Consider the following 22544-nt stretch of genomic DNA (forward strand, 5'->3'; position numbering starts at 1 on the left):
CCTGTCTGTTTATTGGATTCCGTATCTGTCTCCTGAATCTGTACCTTATCTGTCTGTGTGTTAACGACCTGGCTTACCGACCTCGAGAACTGGCCTTACTGTTAGAGGCAGTTCCCAGATCTGTTAGTGACACCCTCTCTCTCTGGTGTCACTCACGCTCTGTCCTTCCTACACTCAGCCTAGCTCCTCCCTCGGGAGAGTCTAGGCCATCGGAAGGAACATACTTCTGGAGAAGTACTCAAAGTATACTGTTGCATCTTAACACTCACTTGTTCTCTCTGGTGTCCAGAGGTTAGTAGATATATCTGATTATCGGTGATACTGCAGATCACCAATAATCGGGTATATTCTGTATTCCCGGTGATACTGCAGTTCACCGGTAATCAGACCCTCTCTGTGTTACACCGATCGTTACACTGTTACACCAAACACTCACGATTATATCCAGGTGTCCAGAGGTTAGTACTATATCTGTATTATTGGTGATTCTGCATATCATCCATAATCAGGTATATATCTGCATTCTTGGTGATACTGCAGATCACCAATAATCAGATTCTCTCTGCGTGCTGACACCGATCGTTACAGAACGTCAGACCAAACCCAAATGGACGCACTCAACAGCCCTCTTGATGCACTCACCACTTCGGTGGAGAATTACACCCGAGTGCTGGACAGTCACCAGACCCAAATCAATGCTTTGTCTGGGACTGTACAAGTCTTTCAGACGTCTGTGAATTCAGGGCGATCCCCTCCTAGCACAGACATATGTATGCCTGTACCTGAAAGGTTTTCTGGTCACAGATCTGACTTCTGGAATTTTAGAAATAGAGTGTTGTCATACTTTGAGTTAAGGCCTAATTCATCAGGAACCATGGCACAGAGAATAACCTTTGTTAAGACTTTGTTGTCAGGGGATTCCCAGACTTGGGCATTTAGTTTTCAGACAGGGCATCCGGCCCTGACCTCAGTGGAGGAATTTTTTAAAGCTATGGCTATAATTTATGATGATCCGGACATTGCCTCTACCGCTGAGCGGAAGCTCAAGACACTGCAGCAGGGCAAGGGTCCGGTGGAGAACTATGCAGCAGAGTTCAGGAAATGGGCAGTGTCAGCTAGATGGGACTCATTCGCACTTCTGGACTGTTTTTTAGCAGGGTTGTCAGACGCAGTCTCTGATCTAATGTTGGGTTATCCTGAGCCGAAGTCTATTGATAAGGCCATTTCATTAGCCATCAGAATTGATCGTCGCCTACGGTATCAAAGGCAGACTCAGGGTAGGAACAATGTGAGATATGTGTCCTACACTGCACCCCCATCTGTTTCATCTCCACCCGAACCAATGCAGATTGGTCGGTCGAGATTGTCCCGGGTGGAACGGAAGCGCAGAGAGACAGAGGAGCTTTGTCTATACTGTACAGAGGGGGGTCATAAAGTGCAGAATTGTCCCAAAAAGTCGGGAAACTATGCCGCCTAGGTGTAGTCGGAGGTAATACCCTAGGCGCGCAGTCGTTACCTCTAGATGATAAACGTTTGCTTCTCCCTTGTACCATCGCTTGGGAGGATAGGACTGAGACCACTGAGGCCTTCATTGATTCTGGCTCAGCAGCCAACTTTATGGATTACGAGTTTGCTAAGAAATTGGGGATTCCAATTTCCCAGGTGAAACAACAAATCCTGGTCACTGCAGTGGATGACTCCCCCCTGCAGAGTAACCACCCTCTGTCTCAGACCCCAGAGTTAAAGGTCACGGTTGGGGTGTTACATAAAGAGGATTTACAGTTTCTGGTTTTGCGAATGACAACCTCCACGATTATTCTTGCTATGCCATGGTTACAACTTCACTCGCCTCAGATCAATTGGGCTACAGGTCAGCTAACGAGCTGGTCCACCCACCCATTGCTATCATCATTGTCTAGCGAAGGTAACCTTAGGTAAAACCAAGATTCACATGGAGGGATTGCCAGATCAGTATTCAGAATTTGCGGACGTGTTTTGTCCCAAGTCAGCAGATAAACTTCCTCCACACCGTCCTTTTGATTGCCCCATTGATCTCAGGTCTGGTTGTATGCCCCCTAAAGGTCATCTCTATAATTTATCTGGGCCAGAGAAATTAGCCATGCAAGAATACATCCGAGAAAATTTAGCTAAGGGCTTTATCCGTCCTTCTCGGTCCCCAGCAGGGGCAGGTTTCTTTTTTGTGAAAAAAAAGGATGGAGGCCTCCGCCCATGCATTGATTATCGGGGCTTAAATAAAATTACAGTAAAGAATCATTATCCTCTGCCCTAGACGATTTGTTTACCCAGGTCACTAATGCTAAGATTTTCTCGAAGCTGGATTTGAGGGGTGCATACAACCTTGTGCGGATCAGGGACGGTGATGAATGGAAGACGGCCTTTAACACACCCAACTGGCATTTTGAGTACCTGGTGATGCCCTTCGGGTTGTGTAACGCCCCGGCCGTCTTCCAAGAGCTGATTAACGAGGTCTTCAGAGAGGTATTGGGCAAATTCGTCTTGGTGTACTTGGACGACATACTCATTTTCTCATCAAACCTCTCAGAACACAGAAAACATGTTAAGTTTGTGTTACGGAAGATAAGACAAAATATTCTGTACGCTAAATTGGTGAAGTGCATTTTCGAAGTGACCTCTGTCGCCTTTCTGGGGTACATAATTTCGACCTCTGGCCTCTCTATGGACCCTGGAAAAGTCTCAGCTGTCTTAGAGTGGCCTCAGCCTGTGGGACTGAAGGCTCTCCAGAGATTCCTGGGGTTCGCCAACTACTACAGGAGGTTCATAAAGGGGTACTCCACGGTGATTTCACCTCTCACCAGTCTCACCAAAAAAGGTGCAGATACTCATCACTGGTCCCCTGAGGCCCATGCTGCTTTCTCCACTCTGAAGAAACTGTTCTGTTCAGCACCCATACTGAGACATGTTGACATCACCTTTCCCTTTATCGTGGAGGTAGATGCCTCAGAGGTAGGGGTAGGGGCTGTGCTGTCTCAGCATTCTGGTTTACAAGGAAAACTGCATCCTTGTGCCTATTTCTCCCGTAGGTTTTCACCCGCAGAGAAAAACTACGATATAGGCAATAGAGAACTTCTAGCTATCAAATTGGCCTTTGAGGAGTGGCGACATTGGCTAGAAGGAGCAGAACATACTATTACTGTTTACACTGACCACAAAAATTTGGAGTACATTGAGGGCACTAAGAGACTTAGCCCCCGACAGGCCCAGTGGGCATTATCTTTCTCAAGATTCAGATTTGTAATCACGTATACCCCTGGTAGTAAGAACATAAAGGCTGATGCCTTATCCAGGTGTTTTGAGCCTGAGACAGCACAGCCCTCAGACCCAGAGACCATTATCCCTCAGAAAATGGTTCTGGCAGCCACTGAGACCTGGAAGGACTGGACAGTCACGTTGGGTCCGTGTGTGCAGTGTGTGCTAGGAGCAAACCCTCCCGTCAGGCACCTGTTGGAACATTACAACCTTTACCAGTTCCGAGTGAACCATGGACCCATTTGTCCATGGATTTTGTGGGCGAACTCCCCAGGTCTGAGGGCATGACGGTCATTTGGGTGGTAGTCGATCGATTCAGTAAGATGGCCCATTTTGTCCCCCTGAAAGGACTCCCCTCGGCCCAGGAATTGGCCGATCTCTTCATCCAACATATTTTCCGGCTGCATGGCATTCCGGAAAATATAGTGTCAGATCGGGGAGTCCAATTTGTTTCCAAGTTTTGGAGGGCATTCTGCCATCAGTTAGACATGGAGCTTTCTTTTTCATCAGGTTACCACCCACAGACCAATGGCCAGACCGAAAGAAGCAATCAGTCCCTGGAACAGTTTCTGAGGTGTTATGTGGCAGATGCACAGGCCGACTGGGTCAAATTTCTGCCGTTTGCAGAAATTGCACACAACAATCTGAAGAGTTCCTCCTCAGGATTTTCCCCATTTCATGTGGTGACGGGAAAGTTACCTAAGTTCACCCTATTGCCAGTGGCTTCCACTCCGTTTCCAGCCCTGGAGAATTGGCAGAGGTCTTTGAAACAGATTTGGGGAATGGTTAAACAAAATCTAAGAAGGGCTTTTCAGAACCAGAAGAAACAGGCTGACAGGAGACGTTCCATTGAATGGGAATTTCTTCCAGGAGACTTGGTCTGGGTGTCCACACGACATTTGGCATTAAAGCAACTGTCGCCCAAGTTAGGTCCCAGATTTGTGGGTCCTTTTCCAGTGACCAGGAAAATCAATAATGTCACTTATGCCATTGATCTCCCTACCAGCATGCAAGATGTGAGATCATTCCATGTGTCCTTGCTCAAGCCGGCAGTGCACGTGGATTCCGCTCCCCCCCCCTGTGTTGATTGATGATCAACCTGAGTATGAAATTGAGAAGATTCTGGACTCACGGCTTGTGCAGAACTCCGTGCAGTATTTGGTTCACTGGAAGGGGTATAGCATAGAGGAGAGAACTTGGGTGCCAGACTGTCATATGCACGCAAAGGAATTAAAGAAGGAATTCCATAACTTTCATCCTGGAAAGCCTGGTGCGAAGTGTCCGGAGTACACTCCTCAGGGGGGGGGGGGGGTACTGTGAGAGAACGCGGAAAAGCCGCCGCGTGTGCTGACAGCAAGGCGGCTGATTCCGCGTCCAGCGCGGCGGTTTGCACGCGGATGCGTGCGTCTGGTAATTTGAAGGAACGTGGAGAAGCCGCCGCATGTATAAACAGCGAGGCGGCCGGTTCCGCGTCCAGCGCGGCGGTTTGCACGCAGCAGCGTGCATCTGGTGTGGCTGAGTCTGTTAGTTCACATAGGTTTAGGAATACGCGCGCGCGCTGAGAGGCAGAACCTTTATGGTGGCCAAGGAGGGATCAGCTGACCAGGCTGGTCAGCTGACCTCAGAGCAGGTAACCATTGGATCATCACTTAGGGGTGGCGCCAGAGAGCGCTGCTCTATGTATAGTTACTGCTGGCCACTCACTAGTTGTCTGCCGTTGCGAACGCTACGTGGAAGCACTCAGACCTTAGTCAGATCCTACAGTGTGTTTGAACCAGGAGGACCTGGGAATTCACACTGAGTCAGATTACCTCTATTGTTATTACTTGTGTTATCATTCTGTTATACATTAGACTAGTTCCAGGGTGTAGAGACCACGGACCTCACACCCAAGACTAGGGAATTTGTGCTATTATTCTGTTATACATCAGACCAGTTCCAGGGTGTAGAGACCACGGACCTCACACCCAAGACTAGGGAATTTGTGCTATCATTCTGTTATACATCAGACTAGTTCCAGGGTGTAGAGACCACGGACCTCACACCCAAGACTAGGCATTGTTTGATATCTGTTATGACCTATTGCTTTCCTGACTATTCCTCTGCTTTCTGATTCGGTACCACGCATATCTGTAATTCCGTTGCCAAACCCTGCCTGCCTTGGATACCGAATCAGCTTTCTGTCTTTGTACTTTGTCTGTCCGTGTGTTGCCGACCTGGCTTGCCCGACCTTGAGAGCTATCTCTCCCCTTAAGAGATAGTCTCCAGTAAAATCCACCTTCAGGTGTCACTCACGCTCTGGTCCTTCCTACCTTCAGCCTGACTCTACCCCTTGGAGAGTCTCAGGCTGCTGGAAGGTTTCTGTGCTCTCTGATAGCAGTGTTGCCCACACTGCCTAAAGATCACCTGCTCATCAGGTGCGTTACTCAAAGTCATACTGTTACACCAAACACTCACGATTATATCCAGGTGTCCAGAGGTTAGTACTATATCTGTATTATTGGTGATTCTGCAGATCATCCATAATCAGGTATATATCTGCATTCTTGGTGATACTGCAGATCACCAATAATCAGATTCTCTCTGCGTGCTGACACCGATCGTTACAGAGGTTTTGAAAAAAGCATTTTCAGCTTAAAGGACACCCGAGGTGAAAATAAACCAATGAAATAAACAATTGTATCTATCTTCCTTCTCCTAAAAATGACTTTTTAAAATATTTCATAGTTTTATTTTATATTTAAATCTACTTTTTAAGTTTTTACTGTTTTACTGTTTTTGCTCAATGACACTTTCATTGAAGTATGCCAGAGCTAAAATCTATGAACTATTAGCCCTTTTTATCTCTTTCCTGCTGTCTGAATCCATTTTCTGCTGGGAAAATGTTTTATAGTTGTAATTTCTTATCAGTGAGGGTCACACTGCAGTCTGACTCAGTCCTGACCCAGACAGGAACTGCCACTTACATAACTGATGTTTAACTCTTTCAGGCAGAGAAAGAAAAAAAAGAACATTGCATAGTCATTTGGGTGCTAGGCACTGTACATACACATGTCTAATCATGTCACATGTTATCTCAGGTATCCTAAAGGACACCTAAACTGAGATCTATATGGAGGCTATGTAAAATAATAATTGGGAGTAAGTCCTTCTAAGCTAGAATGCATCAAGTATCGTCACATGAATCGGCCACCACGCTTGACTAGATCCACATATGTGAAGTTTGTAAAGGAGAAAAAAAACAAAAGGACACTGGGAGCCCAACTTGGTGTATTTCAGTTGGTGTAGAGGTTAGCGCTCTCGCCTTGTAGCGCTGGGTTCGCAGTTTGAATCCCAGCCTGGTGAACATCTGCAAGGAGTTTGTATGTTCTGTGTGGGATTCCTCCAGGCACTCCGGTTTCCTCCCACATCCCAAAAACAAACAGATAAGTTAATTGGCTTCCCCCTAAATTTGCCCTAGACTATGATACATGCACTACATGATACATACATAGATATATGACTATGGTAGGGATTAGCTTGTGAGCCCCTCTGAGGGACAGTTAGTGACAAGACAATATACTCTGTACAGCGCTGCGTAATATGTTGGCACTATATAAATACTTAAATAAATAAATAAGGCTGGGTTGCGTTAAGAGGCAACCACTCCAACACTGCATGTAGGGAAGTACTGTCTCCACTCAGCCTTGTGAGAATTGGGTGATGGCCACAGCTCCTGGTCAGAAACACCTGGGTGGTGGGGGACCACTGATAGGGGATGATAAGTAGACAACTTGGGGTAGGAGGCACCCTGAGAAATTCAATGACGCGCCCGAGACTGGAGCTCTATTATTAGGCACTATACTCGACCTGAGGAAGCGATTCACACCACGAAACGCGTTGTCTTTTTAAGAAAGTGCCCAATAAAAATTCCTTTTTATTCTTAACAAAGGACTACCAAATTATTAAAGTGAACCTCCAGACTAAAAATCTACTCAGCAGAATTGAAAAGGCTTAGTGTTTCTTTAACAGTTTCACAGCATCAGAACTTTGGTTTTCTTACCAAAGCATCATTTTTAGCTGCATTTTTACCTAAGCTCCACCCATCAAAGAAAAAAAGCCTGGGCTTTTTTTCCCTGATGCTGTGTAGAGCATGATGGGATTTCCTATGTTGTTATGCCTATCAACTGGGAGAGGTGCTCAGGACACAGGACAGTTGGAACTGCGTCTGATGCTCCCTGTCACCTCCTTTCAACCAAAAAGATGGCTGCCATCATGAAATCAAACATTTGCCTGTTCTTTTAAAACAGGGTGGGTAAGAGATTATATTATCTATCTATTTTAATTAACATAACTAATGTAACTTAATGACAGTATGTTTGTTTAGGCTGAAGTTCCTCTTTAAGGTAGGACCTATTTTATCATTTACCAGAAAGTTATGGATGCTTTTATACGCTGATATATACTACACTCACTGAAGTACCCCGGGCGCCTCCTACTTCAAGTTGTCCAAGATTCACATATGTGTTTATGAGGACCAATCGATTTAAGAAACCACACAAACTGTAGTTCAATTGCAAAAATCTGGATAAAACATTTTCATTGTCAAAAGGAAAAGACTAATCTTCCAAGGACACAAAATCTGTACATCAGAGGCTCTGCTTTCCCCCGGTGAGATTGCCGTCGGACGTCATGACCAGGGATGATCAAATCCGAATTCGGGTGGAAGCCGGGTAGTTGCTATCCGGATTTCACCCTGTTAATTACAATCACCTGTGCGGGCTGGGCGGGGGGGGGGGGGTCAATCTTACTTGACTGACGTCTTCTTCGGTCCGTCCCTCGGCGCCTCCCACGATGCGCTCAACGCGGCGGTCACGTGGTTACAAACACTTCCTCCTTCCGGGTTGAAGGAGGAAGTGTTTGTACTCACTTGACACGCGTGGACCACATCGAAGAAGACGTCAGATAGGTAAGATTGAACCCCCCGCCCAGCCCGCACAGGTGATTGTAAATTAACAGGGTGAAATCTGGATAGCAACTATCCGGCTTCCACCCGAATTCTGATTTGAGCATCCCTGGTCATGACAGCTGGCAATCTCACTATAGGGTTACAGTGCCATCCAGAGGACAGAGGGAAAACTGCAGCGCTGGATCCCAGGGAGGTGAATGAGAGCTGAGCTGCTGCAGATCTCCCTAGCAGCATGAATTTTTCCAGGTTTTGAAATATGCTAATTTTTTGAGATAGGAAATTTGGGTTTTCATGAGCTGTATGCCAAAATCATCAATATTAAAACAATAAAAGGCTTGAACTACTTCAGTTGTGTGTAATGAATCTAAAATATATGAACGTCTAATGTATATCAGTACACTACAGAAAATAATGAACTTTATCACAATATGCTAATTTTTTGAGAAGATCATATATATATATATATATATATATATATATATATATATATATATATATATATATATATATATATATATATATATATATATATATATATATATATATAAAATATAACCATACTATACAGTGGGTTGCAAAAGTATTCGGCCCCCTTGAAGTTTTCCACGTTTTGTCATATTACTGCCACAAACATTTTATTGGAATTCCACATGAAAGACCAACACAAAGTGGTGTACACATAGAAGTGGATTTTTTACAAATAAATAACTGCAAAGTGGTGTGTGCATAATTATTCAGCCCCCTTTGCTCTGAGTGCAGTCAGTTGCCCATAGACCTTGCCTGATGAGTGCTAATGACTAAATAGAGTGCACCTGTGTGTAATCTAATGTCAGTACAAATACAGCTGCTCTGTGAGGGCCTCAGAGGTTGTCTAAGAGAATATTGGGAGCAACAACACCGAAGAACACACAAGACAGGTCAGGGATAAAGTTATTGAGAAATTTAAAGCAGGCTTAGGCTACAAAAAGATTTCCAAAGCCTTGAACATCCCACAGAGCACTGTTCAAGCGAACATTCAGAAATGGAAGGAGTATGGCACAACTGTAAACCTACCAAGACAAGGCCATCCACCTAAACTCACAGGCCGAACAAGGAGAGCGCTGATCAGAAATGCAGTCAAGAGGCCCATGGTGACTCTGGACGAGCTGCAGAGATCTACAGCTCAGGTGGAGGAATCTGTCCATAGGACAACTATTAGTCATGCACTGTACAAAGTTGGCCTTTATGGAAGAGTGGCAAGAAGAAAGGCATTGTTAACAGAAAACATAAGAAGTCCCGTTTTCTGTTTGCCACAAGCCATGTGAGGGACACAGCAACCATGTGGAAGAAGGTGCTCTGGTCAGAAGAGACCAAAATGGAACTTTTTGGCCAAAATGCAAAACGCTATGTGTGGCAGAAACTAACACTGCATGTTAAGCTTGGAGGTGTAATCTCCACAGTCAGCATACAACACATAAGCTGACGTGAAGGAGGTACACACACCAGCACAAGGGATCAGGATATCCCCAGTTTAGTGGAGGAGAGGACTGACTCCAATAGGAGATTGTGGTGCACAGAGCCGGTGCAGATCCGTACAGCCACAAACAACACTTTCGTGATAACGTCTCAGCGCAAAGTAGCGCTGAGTGCATAAACCAGGACTGAGGAAATCAGGACAGGTAGACAGAATGAACGCTTGCTAGCTAGCCGCTACTTAGTGACAGCAAGCGTCCACAATAAGACAGACTGGAATGAGGCAGCCAATGCGTTTGCAGCGATGGCGTGCCTCACAAAGACAGGACAAGATAGTCAGGAAATAGCAGGATCAAGATAGATGAACGTAACACAGACAAATATACAATAAGTATGTTTTCCTAGCGTATTACAATTACAGCTATCAATGAAACTATTTGTAACGTCTGACTAACATATGTATATATCGGCAATGAACCGATATATGACATAAGCAGGAACACTGACTAGCACTGGAGCAATACAGGGAACAGGGCTCAGAAGGATTCGCTATCTCTTCGCAGAGATGAACGCAATCCACAAACGGTAACAGGACAGGATTCAGAAGGATTCGTTATCTCCTCGCAGAGATGAACGCAATCCACAAACAGGACCAGGAGCAGGATACTAGCTCAGCACGGGTGCTCACGATACGCGCAAGCTACCAAAACGTGCTGGAAGGCTGACTAACTGAACACAGGAAATAAACAGTTCGTGTACGTATATATCAGCGACACTGATGTATCAACGTAACACGAATACAAGGAAAATAACAAAATGCGCAAGTATGCGTATATATTGGCGATGAACCAATATATGACACAAGACAAGCAAGTAACAACTTCTAGAACAAGAGCAGAACTAGGAGGACTCGCTGACCCCTTCGCAGGAGTCAGCGCAGTCCACACGAACCAGGAACGAGGTGGGGCACGAGCAGAGTAACAGACAGAATCTGAGACTATGGTAGCCCATCAAGCATTGCAGGAAGCAGTTCTTTATACTGAAGTCATCCAATGGGAGCAGACCTGCAGATTCCCACACAAGTGAATGGTAATTAATCACAGGCTGACAGCAGGAAAAGGCAGACAATGATATACAGCCTGCGTGAAAGGGATTGCCCCTCCATTGCAGCAGACAATGTTTGTTTACACAAAAGCATATTAAACTGTCATTAACTTCAGAACGACTGCAGATGGAATCAGCAACTAGTTTAAGTGCAAACCAAACTATGCAAGAAAATGCATGTAATGACATCAGAACTGCTTGGGTTACAATACCACTGCAGCCAGCAGTAAACGCTGCAGACATGATCATAACACTGCACATCACTCTGAACACACCATCCCCACTGTCAAAGATGGTGGTGGCAGCATCATGCTCGGGGGGTGCTTCTCTTCAGCAGGAAAAGGGAAGCTGGTCAGAGTTGATGGGAAGATGGATGGAGCCAAATACAGGGCAAACTTGGAAGAAAACCTCTTGGAGACTGCAAAAGACTTGAGACTGGGGCAGAGGTTCACCTTCCAGCAGGACAATGACCACAAACATAAAGCCAGGGCAACAATGGAATGGTTTAAAACAAAACATATCTATGTGTTAGAATGACCCAGTCAAAAACTCCAGATCTAAATACAATCGAGAATCTGTGGCAAGATCTGAAAGCTGCTGTTCACAAACGCTGTCCATCTAATCTGACTGAGCTGGAGCTGTTTTGCAAAGAAGAATGGGCAAGGATTTCAGTCTCTAGATGTGCAAAGCTGGTAGAGACATACCCTTAAAGACTGGCAGCTGTAATTGCAGCAAAAGGTGGTTCTACAAAGTATTGACTTAGGGGGCCGAATAATTACACACACCCCACTTTGCAGTTATTTATTTGTAAAAAATGTTTGGAATGATGTATGATTTTCGATCCACTTCTCACATGTACACCACTTTGTATTGGTCATTCACGTGGAATTCCAATAAAATTGATGCATGTTTGTGGCAGTAATGTGACAAAATGTGGAAAACTTCAAGGGGGCCGAATACTTTTGCAACCCACTGTATATATGAACTATGAACTATATATATAAATTATATAGGAAAAAACTGCCCAAACTAAATCTCTAAAAGTGGCCATACATGATCCAATTTTTTTGTTTTCTGTTCAATCAGAGAAATCAATTTTTCCACTTGATCGAATAATCAGAATAATTGAACAAATACGCCATACACTTATGATCAATTTTTCCAAAAATATCAATGATTGAATAGAAATTCCAGTTATTATACTTTTGTATCTGATTTTTCGAACACATTCGATCACATTTTTATTGAAAAAAAACTCAACAGAATAATTGTTCATTTTTCATCAAATAAAAGATTATTTTCGATTTTCACTCTATTCGATTGTTTTGGATGAATAAACGGGAAAATCGAATGACTTGATAGTACCATGTACTGTATGGGCACCTTATGATGCCCATACATGGTACAATTAAAATGTTAAATTTTACCATTTATATGACCAAAACGATGGAATAGAGTGAAAATCGAAAATAATCTTTTTTTTCAATTGAGAAAAAAAACTAAAGACTATTCCATTTTTTTCTATAAAAATCTAGGTGAATTTTTGTGGAATTGTATAGTGTATGGTAAGTTGTATAAGAAAATACTATTAGATAAACTAACCTTTTCTTCATATTTTATCATTTTTCTGAGATTTTCTGAAAATGTGAACGTTCGTATATGGTACGTATATGGTACCTTGAAAAGTATTTCAAAACTATTTGACCAAATGGAATAATCGATCCAATTTCTCTAATCGAAAAAAAAAAACACAAACGTACTGTGTATGGGTACCATAATGGTACCCATACACGGTACAATAAAAACATTCTTCCTGTTTTTTCTACCAAAACGATCAAATCGAATGAAAGTAGAAAATAATCTTTTTTATTTTTTATCAAGAAAAACAAACGATTACCACGTTTTTTCTATAAAAATTCGATCTGACATGTTGAAACAGAATAATTAAACTAAATTATCTAATCGAAAAAAATGAAAAATTGTACCATGTATGGGCACCTTAAGACTGATTTCAGGATCACTGACTAAGCAGGAAGAAACAATAACAGAATATTTATTTGTATTCTTTTGCAGATGGTCCAAAAAATGTGACTTTATCCTTGGACCCTGGAAGTCACCTTAGTGAATTCATGAAAGTAAAGATGACTTGCTTGGCCAAGGCTAACCCACAACGATTGACCTACGTCTGGTATCGAAATAACGTTTTCTTGTACAGGTCACACTACAGTTTTGTTCTGCCTTCCGTGCAAATGGATGATGCCGGGGAGTATCACTGTGTGGCGGAACATGGTATCAGCAATGAGAAATCTAACAAAGTCTATCTACACGTGTCATGTAAGTTTCAGACCTTAGGACACAGAGCTCACAGGACTAGTCTCGAGTCCAGACTAGTCCAGAGATGGTCGCATGATACATAGGGATTTAAAGGAAACTAGATATGTTTTTCTAGCCATTATTTATACTTACCTGGGGCTTCCTCCAGCCCCATGAGCACTGAGGCATCCCTCGCCGTCCTCCTCCGGTCCCCCGTTCTACCACTATCACTCCCGGCAATCTGGACAATCGTGGCTTTCTGTGTATGCGCGGCTTGGGCTACGCGCGCATCCCTTGTCACGCCCCCAGTCGCGCAGTAGTACTGCGCAGGCTAAGAACACTCCAGAGGACGGGAGCGCAGCCGAGCCGCAACGAATGCCGCCGACTGACCGGATTACCGGGAGTCATAGTGCCAGAGCGGGGGACCGAGTAGGATGGCGAGGGAAGCCCCAGTGCTCATGGGGATGGAGGAAACCCCAGGTAAGTATAAATAATGGCCAATGTACCACCTCTGGTACACTTTAAGGCAGCACAGAGATCAGTGGAAGAGCAATTTAGAAGGAGAAGGCCACACAGGTATCAGCTGAAGGAATGGGGGGGGGGGGGAGCTGCTGAAGAGGGTTAGCTTAAAATGTAACTAAACTTAGAACTTCCTCTCTGCTCTAAATTATTAGCCACAGTATGATAACCTTATGGGAAAAAATTTATAGGAAAATTACAATTTATGAACACACATCCATTTTCTGAAGCCTAATCTAAATGTACCATTGTATCTAATGCCAAGTTTATGTTCTTATTTTTTTTTCCGCAGACAGTACAACTACCATAGGAAAATTTGCCTCCATTGCCATTTCTCTGTTTATCCTTATAATGATTATCATTCTGGTTGTTCGATTCAGATCACGGTAAGTCAGCTGTTGCTGAGCATAATATTTGGACTTCAAAAAATGCAAAAAAATTAGGCAGTCTGTGCTAGCCCTCAAAAAGTTTACAGGGAAAGTAGACTTCCCTCAAAATATGGATGTAATAATAACTGTTACAGTTATAGTTCTGTGTAGTTTTCCTTTCAGTGGTTTGGAATTTTGTTCAGGCTTTTTTCTTATGAGCATCATTAAGACCTGTACAGGGCCACTTGTTGACTAAACACTGAGAATGCTTAAAAATAATTTTCAAAATGTGGTTGTATACTCAACGCCATTAACCCGGTTTGTTTAACATGTCTTCCACTAATAAAAATGTTTTGAAAACAAAATATGGATGTAGACTGCGTCATACCACTGCTATGCAGACAGACGACACCCAACTATATCTTTCCTTCAAGCCTGGTGTGACAGACCCAACTCTAACTATAAACGCCTGCTTACGTGAACTACAGCAATGGATGAATGACAACTGGCTGAAACTAAATGCAGACAAAACTGAAGTCTTGGATTGGAGGGCAGAGCATGATAACAAAACAACTTAACTTGCAGTATTCACCACTGGGAATAGGAGGCACGGATCTACGCAGCTCTGATCATGTGCGTAGCCTGGGAGTTCTAATTGATGGGAATTTAAACTTCAGAACTCAAATCTCTCCTGTGGTGAAATCATCCTATTTTTACCTGAAAAACATTGCAAAAATCAAGCACCTCATCCCCCCAGAAGATCTGCCAACCTTAGTCCATACCTTCATCACATCCCGACTGGACTACTGCAATGCTCTCTACACTGGCCTTCCAAAAAAGGTCTTGTACCGCCTACAGCTGATACAGAATACTGCTGCCAGACTGCTAACCAACCAACCCCGTCACTGCCACATAACACCAGTCCTGCACTCCCTTCACTGGCTACCTATAGAATGGAGGGTCCTAGTCAAGATCGGCCTACTGACATTTAAATCCCTGAATAATCTAGACCCTGGATACATGAAAGATATGTTGCAGCTGCGTAGCAATCCCCGCATTCTCAGATCCACAGGTTCTAATAATCTAGTCATACCCAGAGTCCACTTGGAAACTTTTGGTCCCAGAGCCTTCTGTCATGCTGTCCCTACGTTTTGGAACTCCTTACCTCAACAGATCAGGACAGCTCCATCCCTGGATGTGTTTAAATCCAGACTGAAAACCCACCTGTTCAGTTTGGCATTTGCAGAAATATAACTTTTGTTGTGTGAATACTTCATCCTACTACCAATTACTGAATCTGAGAGAGCCTAAGCGCTTTGAGTCCTATGGGAGAAAAGCGCTATAGAAATGTTATTGTATTGTAACTAAAAGTGAAATCACACAACAGCAATGTAGCTGGAACTGACAGATAGCACGTTTAGGCACACAATCTAGGCCAGATTTCAGCATAGGCTAGAGAGGCCCAGGACTTGGGTGGTGGGCGAGCTGGGGGCGGTTCATCTCTCCCTCTTTCTTGTAGAGCTGGTAGCAAAACGGCTGTTCTATAGTTAGCTTTTTATGCATTCACTGTTCTTCTTTTTCTCAAATAACCTGGTCTTCTCTGCTCTTTGCCCCTCCCCTCAGCACCCTGGTAATGAGTTGGAGCAGAGGGCTGAGCACACACCACAGTTGCTTGAGGAAGAGGAAAGGCATGGAAAAGTAACTATAGAACAGCAGCTTTGCTGCCAGCTCTATAAAGGAGGAAGAAAGCCTACATCTGACTAAGCTTGGTTGCCAACAAGCCATAGACTACATACAGTATAGTGTCCATAAAAATGCTGGTATTTACACAGTGGCGTAGCTAAGGAGCTGTGGCCACCGATGCAAGTTTTACAATGGGACCCCCCCAAGCACTCTATACATAACAATTGATACGGTGCACCAAAACCTGCCAATGGCAACTACAGCGTCAGAGGTGCAAGAAGGGGATGAGGAGCAGTTTATTAATGATTGCTGTTAGAACTTCACGTTTCACACCTGTATTCCGGCACCAGCAACTCATTAGTAAGAGCTGCAAACACGACTCTCATCACAGCAACAGCAACAGGCGTCTTCAGAGTTAGGAGTTTATTCAGTAAACAGATATACAGATACAGTTCGTTACATCTTAGCCAAGCAGATTCTTCTTTAAGTCCATTTGCGTTACAAGCTCTTGACTAACATTCCTCCTGAATGTTAGTCAGGTTATCTTCTTTCTATTCTAAGTTATATCTAAACTAAGTATATACAGCATACGTTATATCAGATTACATAAAGGAAAGTAGTTAGGGTTCCAGTCAGTAGATAGAGAGCGTGAAAGTAAGAGTGCCCTCCTTTGGCCCATCATGAACCTTAATACTGACCAGGAAAGAGTTAATTGTGACCTCATCTGAGCCATCCCCCAAAACCTACTATTGGCTCAGACCCCTTGTGGTGTCATAATACCCACCTACTTGATTAATATTCTATGAGCCCCTTGTCCCACATACAGGAATGTGATGTTGTATAAATATGGCCTATGTTGATTGTTCCCGAAGTCTATTTGTCTGGGGCAGTGTAGACCCAAGACCTTGTACTAAGAACATATTCTCAGTATCTGCTTGCATCATCTGCTTCAAGCAGACACTGAGATGCCTCTGCTTGCATCACAAGGAACTCTACTTAAAGGCATCCTCTGCGAACCCTAACCCTACTTATAATACTTAAATTATAACAATTACTACTATCCAAAGTATCTATAGAAGTGATTATTATGAGCACAGCACCAATAGAGAGGTAATACTGCAGTTGAGTGAGGGCCCCTTGGGGCCCCTCTGGCCCAAGGGCCCCGATGCAGTCGCAACCTCTGCACCCCCTATTGCTACGCCCCTGTATTTACATGCCCTTTGGATGTGCAAACAACTATGCTGAAATCCTTTTGACTAATTCCTTTTGTGTAGCACAGACTGTGCAAGCAATCATGTCAGGCATGCGTCACTGAGTGCACTGACAGGCTGCCCGTTGCAGCGTCCAGTAGGGCTGCTGGACCATTCTGCTTGTTTTATCTCTCCTTGGCCTGTATGCAATTAACTTTTACTCCTGAGGATAGGAACACACTGGGCAGAATTGCATATGCCTTTTCCATAGCTCATAGTGAAAAATGCATATGCGATTCTGCGTTCTGTGCATTCTGTGTTCCTATCCGTTTTCTTCAGGTGATATTTTCCCAACTTGCCAATTAAATGCCTTTTAAACCACTAGCAAGCAAAAAAAAAATTTAAAATAATTTTGGTAGTACTAATCCACCAACCATGGGCGTAGCAATCACCCCTGCTATACCTGCCAATGCAGGGGGGCCCAGAGACTTTGGGGGCCCGCCTCCTCCCTCTCCCCAACCCGCAAGTGCCGCCAATCAGCAAAAAAATCTCCCTGTTCATTCACGAAAACCGTGTGCAGGAGAAAGTGTAATTTTTTCCTGCTTCCAAGCGCTGCTTCTCAGTGGAACACTCTCTGCTGCCATTCGCCGGATCCTGATCATGTGAGCCAAATGGGGTTCGGGGTCCAAGGGTGCCCCATGTTATCATTTTTTCAGGGGGACCCTATTAAGTCTAATTACGCCCCTGCCATCAATCTTTAGTACCTTTTCAATTGCAGAGTGCTGAAAATTTATTTTAAATACGTTCTAAAAAATTATGTCAGGAAAAAACTCAGGAGAAAAATGTAATAGCATATGGGCCCTGGTTAAAAAGAACATGAGATGGGGATTGAAAGAAAAAATATAAATACCTGGGGCTTCCTCCAGCCTGACCACTCCCTCATTATCCTCAGTCACCTCCTGGTTCTTCTGCAATTGGCCCCAGAAAGTTTTTCTTGTCTTGGGCCAACTGCACATGCTCGTCCAGGCCACGCACTCCCATTGCTGGGAGCGTCCTTCACATGTGCAGAACACTCCCGGCGACTGGAGAGTGACTAGGGAGCGTGCAGCCGGACTGCACCTGCACCAACTTGCCCCCGAATGGACGTCTTACCGGGCTAGTTGCGGACAAACCCGGTGGCGACTAAGGACGGTGGGGGCTGGAAGAAGCCCCAGGTATGTATATTTTTTCTTTCAATCCCCATTTCAGGTACACTTTAAGGGGAAAAAATAAGTAAGGTGAGGTAATGCAAGAGAAAAAACCATGTGAATGAACCCTAATATAGCTTGTTTACAATCAGTACAATCACCATATAACAGCTTATACTTTACATAATAGAGTTGACATGCTGGCAAAATAAATAATGCAAGTAGGTATGTAATGTTAAAGGGAACCTGAGACAAAAGAAGTCTCAGGTCCCATACTAACCTGAGGCTTTTCCCAGCCGCCTTGAGGCCATTTGGGCCCTCCCTGTCTTCCCAGGCCACTCCTATCTGGCCGAGTTGCACTCCCATGGGTAGAAGCATTCTGCACTTGCGCAGTTACTGCGCAGACACAGAACGCTCAAGGCAATAGGAGTAAAATTGGGGCATGGTGTGACTGGGCCACGCATGCACAAAGAAGTGCGACTCAGGCCGTCCAGTGGTGGACAGGAGTGGCTCAGGGAGGCAACAAGGGACCGAGCGGCCTCAAGTGAGCAGGAGGAAGCCCCAGGTAAGTATAAAACCTGAGTCTTATTTCAGGTACACTTTAATGATTAGGGCCTCTTTTTGATTTTTTTGATTTTTAACTTAGACATGAGTATATGACTAGCTTTACTTTAAATGTGTTATGGCCCGAATTGAAAACCATTTATTTTATTTTTCACCCAGTATCCAAAAGTTATGCTCTAGAAAACCAACCGAAGACATAAGTGACTCATCATTCTTTGTTCTGAAGAAGGTAATACTCTTCCTAAAATGTTTTATGAATAAGCCTTATGGAATTGAGATGTGTGTCTTCCTGTTTTATTTTCAAGAGAATTTCTGTACTGTGTTAATTAATAAAATGATTAATACCTTTTAGTGGCTAACTGACAAAGTTTAGCTATTTAAGCTTTCAGGGATCTAGTCCCCTGCTTCAGGCATATTTCCAGATGTTAGCTGAAGTATAACACTGATGCAGGTAATAATGAACACATAAATGACACTTGTACTAAATTTGCATATTTATCTCCAACCATAAAAACGAAAAACAACTGTCTGAAAAATGAAGTACTGTCCTGGAAGTGATGGTTGGACTCGCTGCATGGCCTACCTATCCTGCGATTTTCTTCTCTGCCCTACATGAGTGACATACTACTATTGTTTCAGCATTTTCCTCTTAGATTATTCACAACTAGTCTCCCGAGGAAGTGCAGTTTGCTGTACGAAACATGTCAAGCTACAGAACAGTTGTGAAGCTGTCTAAGACAACAGATTTCCAATTTGTAAGCTGGGTCCTTTTGGGTGGTGCAGCGGTTGAATCTCCCATTGCTGTTAAAGCGGACCTGAACTCAGAACTTCCTCTCTGCTCTAAAAGATACGCCACCGCATAATAACCTTTCTTTTTCACAGCTGATACAAATCCTACAATGAATCTGCAGTGTGTCTACTTCCTGCTTTCATGGAAGCAGACATATTGGTGACATCCTGTGTTTTCAAATGAGCTTATCTGCCACCTGGCAGTCAGGTGACACAGGGTAGAGTTCAAATTACAGCTTGTGATTAGACACAGTTGAGGTGGAATTAGAAAGGCTAAACTCTCTAAATACATACAGGGTGCATTTCTCTCTGTTTTCCTTGTTTCGTGTGTAAGAGTTCAGGCTCATTTCATTTTTTTAAAGAGGGCCCACAGCAACTGTTCAATCCATTTATTCAGGAATTGCCAATCTGGCTGTATGCTTACACGTCATGATATCATAGGGAGGCTTTGCTTCTTTGTTCTTAAAGGGGAACTGAAGAGAGAGGTACATGGAGGCTGTCATGTTTATTTCCTTTTAGACAATACCAGTTGCCTGGCAGCCCTGCTGATCCTCTGCCTCTAATACTATTAGCCATAGCCCCCGAACAAGCATGCAGCAGATCAGGTGTTTCAGTGGTTCAGACTTATAAGTCTGATCTGACAAGACTAGCTGCATGCTTGTTTCTGGTTTTAATCAGATACTACTGCAGAGAAATAGACCAGCAGGGCTGCCAGGCAACTGGTATTGATTAAAAGGAAATAAACATGACAGCCTCCATATACCTCTCTCTTCAGTTCCCCTTTAAAGCAGTCTAACACCCAGCATTTCAACTTTGCTTTAAAAAATTGCTTACAGCTTAGAAACTATTATGCCAGATTTTTTTTAAGCAGAAATTCACTGAATGGGTTAAACATGACATTTTAGTTTTGCATTTAGCTAGAAATCCACCTCCGTGCTGAGCTTTAGATACAAATGTATCTTTGTTTGGAATGCAAATAGACCTATGAAAAGCCTGTCTGGGAAGACCTCTGTGCTCTCTGAGAGAGGTGTTTATTTATTTACATTGTAAATAGATACATTTGTATCTAAACCTCAGCACGATGCGGATTTCTAGCTAAATGCAACACTAAAATGTCATGTTTAACCCATTCTGTGAATTTCTGCTAAAAAAAAAAAAAAATATGGCATAATAGTTTCTAAGCTGTAAGCAATCTTTTAAAGCAAAGTTGAAATGCTGGGTGTTAGACCACTTTAATTAATTTTTTTCAAGGACAGTGGTTTGTTTGTTTAGGTTTTCAGTGGAATTGTATACCCCTTCAGAATCCCATTTAGAAATCTTCTAATTATATATTTTTAATCAGTATCTGGTGGTATGTTGATTTTGTGGACACACCCTATGCAATAAAAAAAAAAGACTTTTAAAAGTTCATTGTAAATCTATCCATGTGTGACCATATTCAGATTTAGAACTGGTAAGTGGGTGTGGTTCGCTGCTTTAACGTACATTTGTTTCGCTGGTAAAGATTCGAGAAGATCAAGTCTGTGTGGAAAATGTTAAAGTGGACTTGAACTCTTGCATATGACACAAGGAAAACAAAGAGAAGTGTACTCTGTGTGTTTCTAAAGAGAAGAGCCTGTCTAATTCTCCCTCATCTGAAAGTAATCACAAGTGTAATTTGATCTCTCAGCTGTGTTAGCACAGAAATTCATCAGTCTTGGCAGACACAGCTAATATGTTAAACCTTTCTCTGCTTTCATGAAACTAGAAAAGCACTGCAGATGTATTGCAGGAGTTTTGTAAGCTGTTACAAAGAAATGTTTGGGTTATTATGCTGTTGCTTATCTTATAGAGCAGAGAGGAAGTTCTGAGTCCAGGTCCGCTTTAATTGTGAGGAAAATGCTTGGTTAAGCCCATGGTAACTTTATCAGATAATTGACCTCTTTTCTGATTGGTTCATCACAATCACAGGAAACAAAAGTGAGGCATGATCAGAGCCGGCACGATCATTAAAGACAACCTGTAACAAAAAAAAGTTCCCCTGGGGGGTACTCACCTCGGGTGGGGGAAGCCTCCGGATCCTATCGAGGCTTCCCCCGTCCTCATGTGTCCCACGGGGGTCTAACTCTGGCCCTCTGAACAGCGGGGATGTAAATATTTACCTTCCCGGCTCCAGCGTAGGCACAGTATCGGCTCTCCGCTCGGAGATAGGCGGAAATAGCTGATCGCTGTCTGGCCGCTCTACTGCACAGGCGCAAGTTTCCGTGCTAAGAGCCACAACAGCGCCCCCGCTGGAGCCAGGGAAGGTAAATATAGCAAGCCTTGTGAGGCTTGTCAAGCCAGGATTGCGGGACGCTTCGGGGGAGCCAGCGCTGGATTGCCTGCAGCTACAGGGATGGGGGAAGCCTCATTGGGACCCTGAGACTTCCCCTTCCCGAGGTAAGTACCCCCAGGGGACTTATTTTTATTACAGTCTCTTTAAGGCAAAGGGGGCAAGGAACATTGTCTTTGAACTCTTCACACAGGAAATTATCCTAGGGAATGATTCCTGAATTACAATTCATTTTTTATTCACTCACATTGTATTCATTTCAGTCACACAATCAGGCACTTGACAACGGGGGCCAGCAGACGCCATCGACACACAGCTCCACTGAACAGGTGAACTACGCCACCGTCAAGTGTCCCGCCTCCACCAGACGGCAGACTGACCAATCCAGGTTGTTGAATGCATAATAAAGACAACACAGCATTTAAAGATAACCACTTTTTTGTTTTCTACATCTTGAAATTGTGGACGCTAGGGGCTTGATTCACAAAAGGGTGCTAACTGTTAGCACGGCCGTTTTCGCGCGAATTTTCACATTGTGTGCGATCACGAATTTTCGTGCTAAACGATAACGTTTTCACGCGCAAACGCGAATTTTCGCGCGAAAACGATATCGATTTTGCGGTAAAATTCGCGTTTGCACGCGAACACGTTATCATTTGGCGCGAAAATTCGCGATCGCGCGCAATGCGAAAATTCACGCAAAAACGGCCGTGCTAACAGTTAGCACCCTTTTGTGAATCAAGCCCCATGTTTGTAACACTGCATTAACAAAAGTGAGGTCAGTTTTTAGTTCCATGGCAATTAAACTTTCAAAAGTGGAGATCTACA

General features: G+C 43.7%; 1 protein-coding gene across 3 annotated transcripts in view; it reads left to right on the forward strand.

The window, feature by feature from the left end:
• LOC137521790 (B-cell receptor CD22-like) overlaps nucleotides 1-22544 on the forward strand; it is a 167750-nt gene that overhangs the window by 124158 nt on the left and 21048 nt on the right. For all 3 annotated transcript variants that reach the window (XM_068241524.1, XM_068241525.1, XM_068241526.1), the window contains 4 exons: nucleotides 12866-13126; nucleotides 13917-14010; nucleotides 18776-18845; nucleotides 21980-22104. In XM_068241524.1, coding sequence (XP_068097625.1) covers nucleotides 12866-13126; nucleotides 13917-14010; nucleotides 18776-18845; nucleotides 21980-22104 — 550 coding nt within the window. The remainder of the gene's footprint in view (nucleotides 1-12865; nucleotides 13127-13916; nucleotides 14011-18775; nucleotides 18846-21979; nucleotides 22105-22544) is intronic.

The sequence above is a fragment of the Hyperolius riggenbachi genome, chromosome 6 (genome assembly GCF_040937935.1).
Source record: "Hyperolius riggenbachi isolate aHypRig1 chromosome 6, aHypRig1.pri, whole genome shotgun sequence".
NCBI lineage: Eukaryota > Metazoa > Chordata > Amphibia > Anura > Hyperoliidae > Hyperolius > Hyperolius riggenbachi.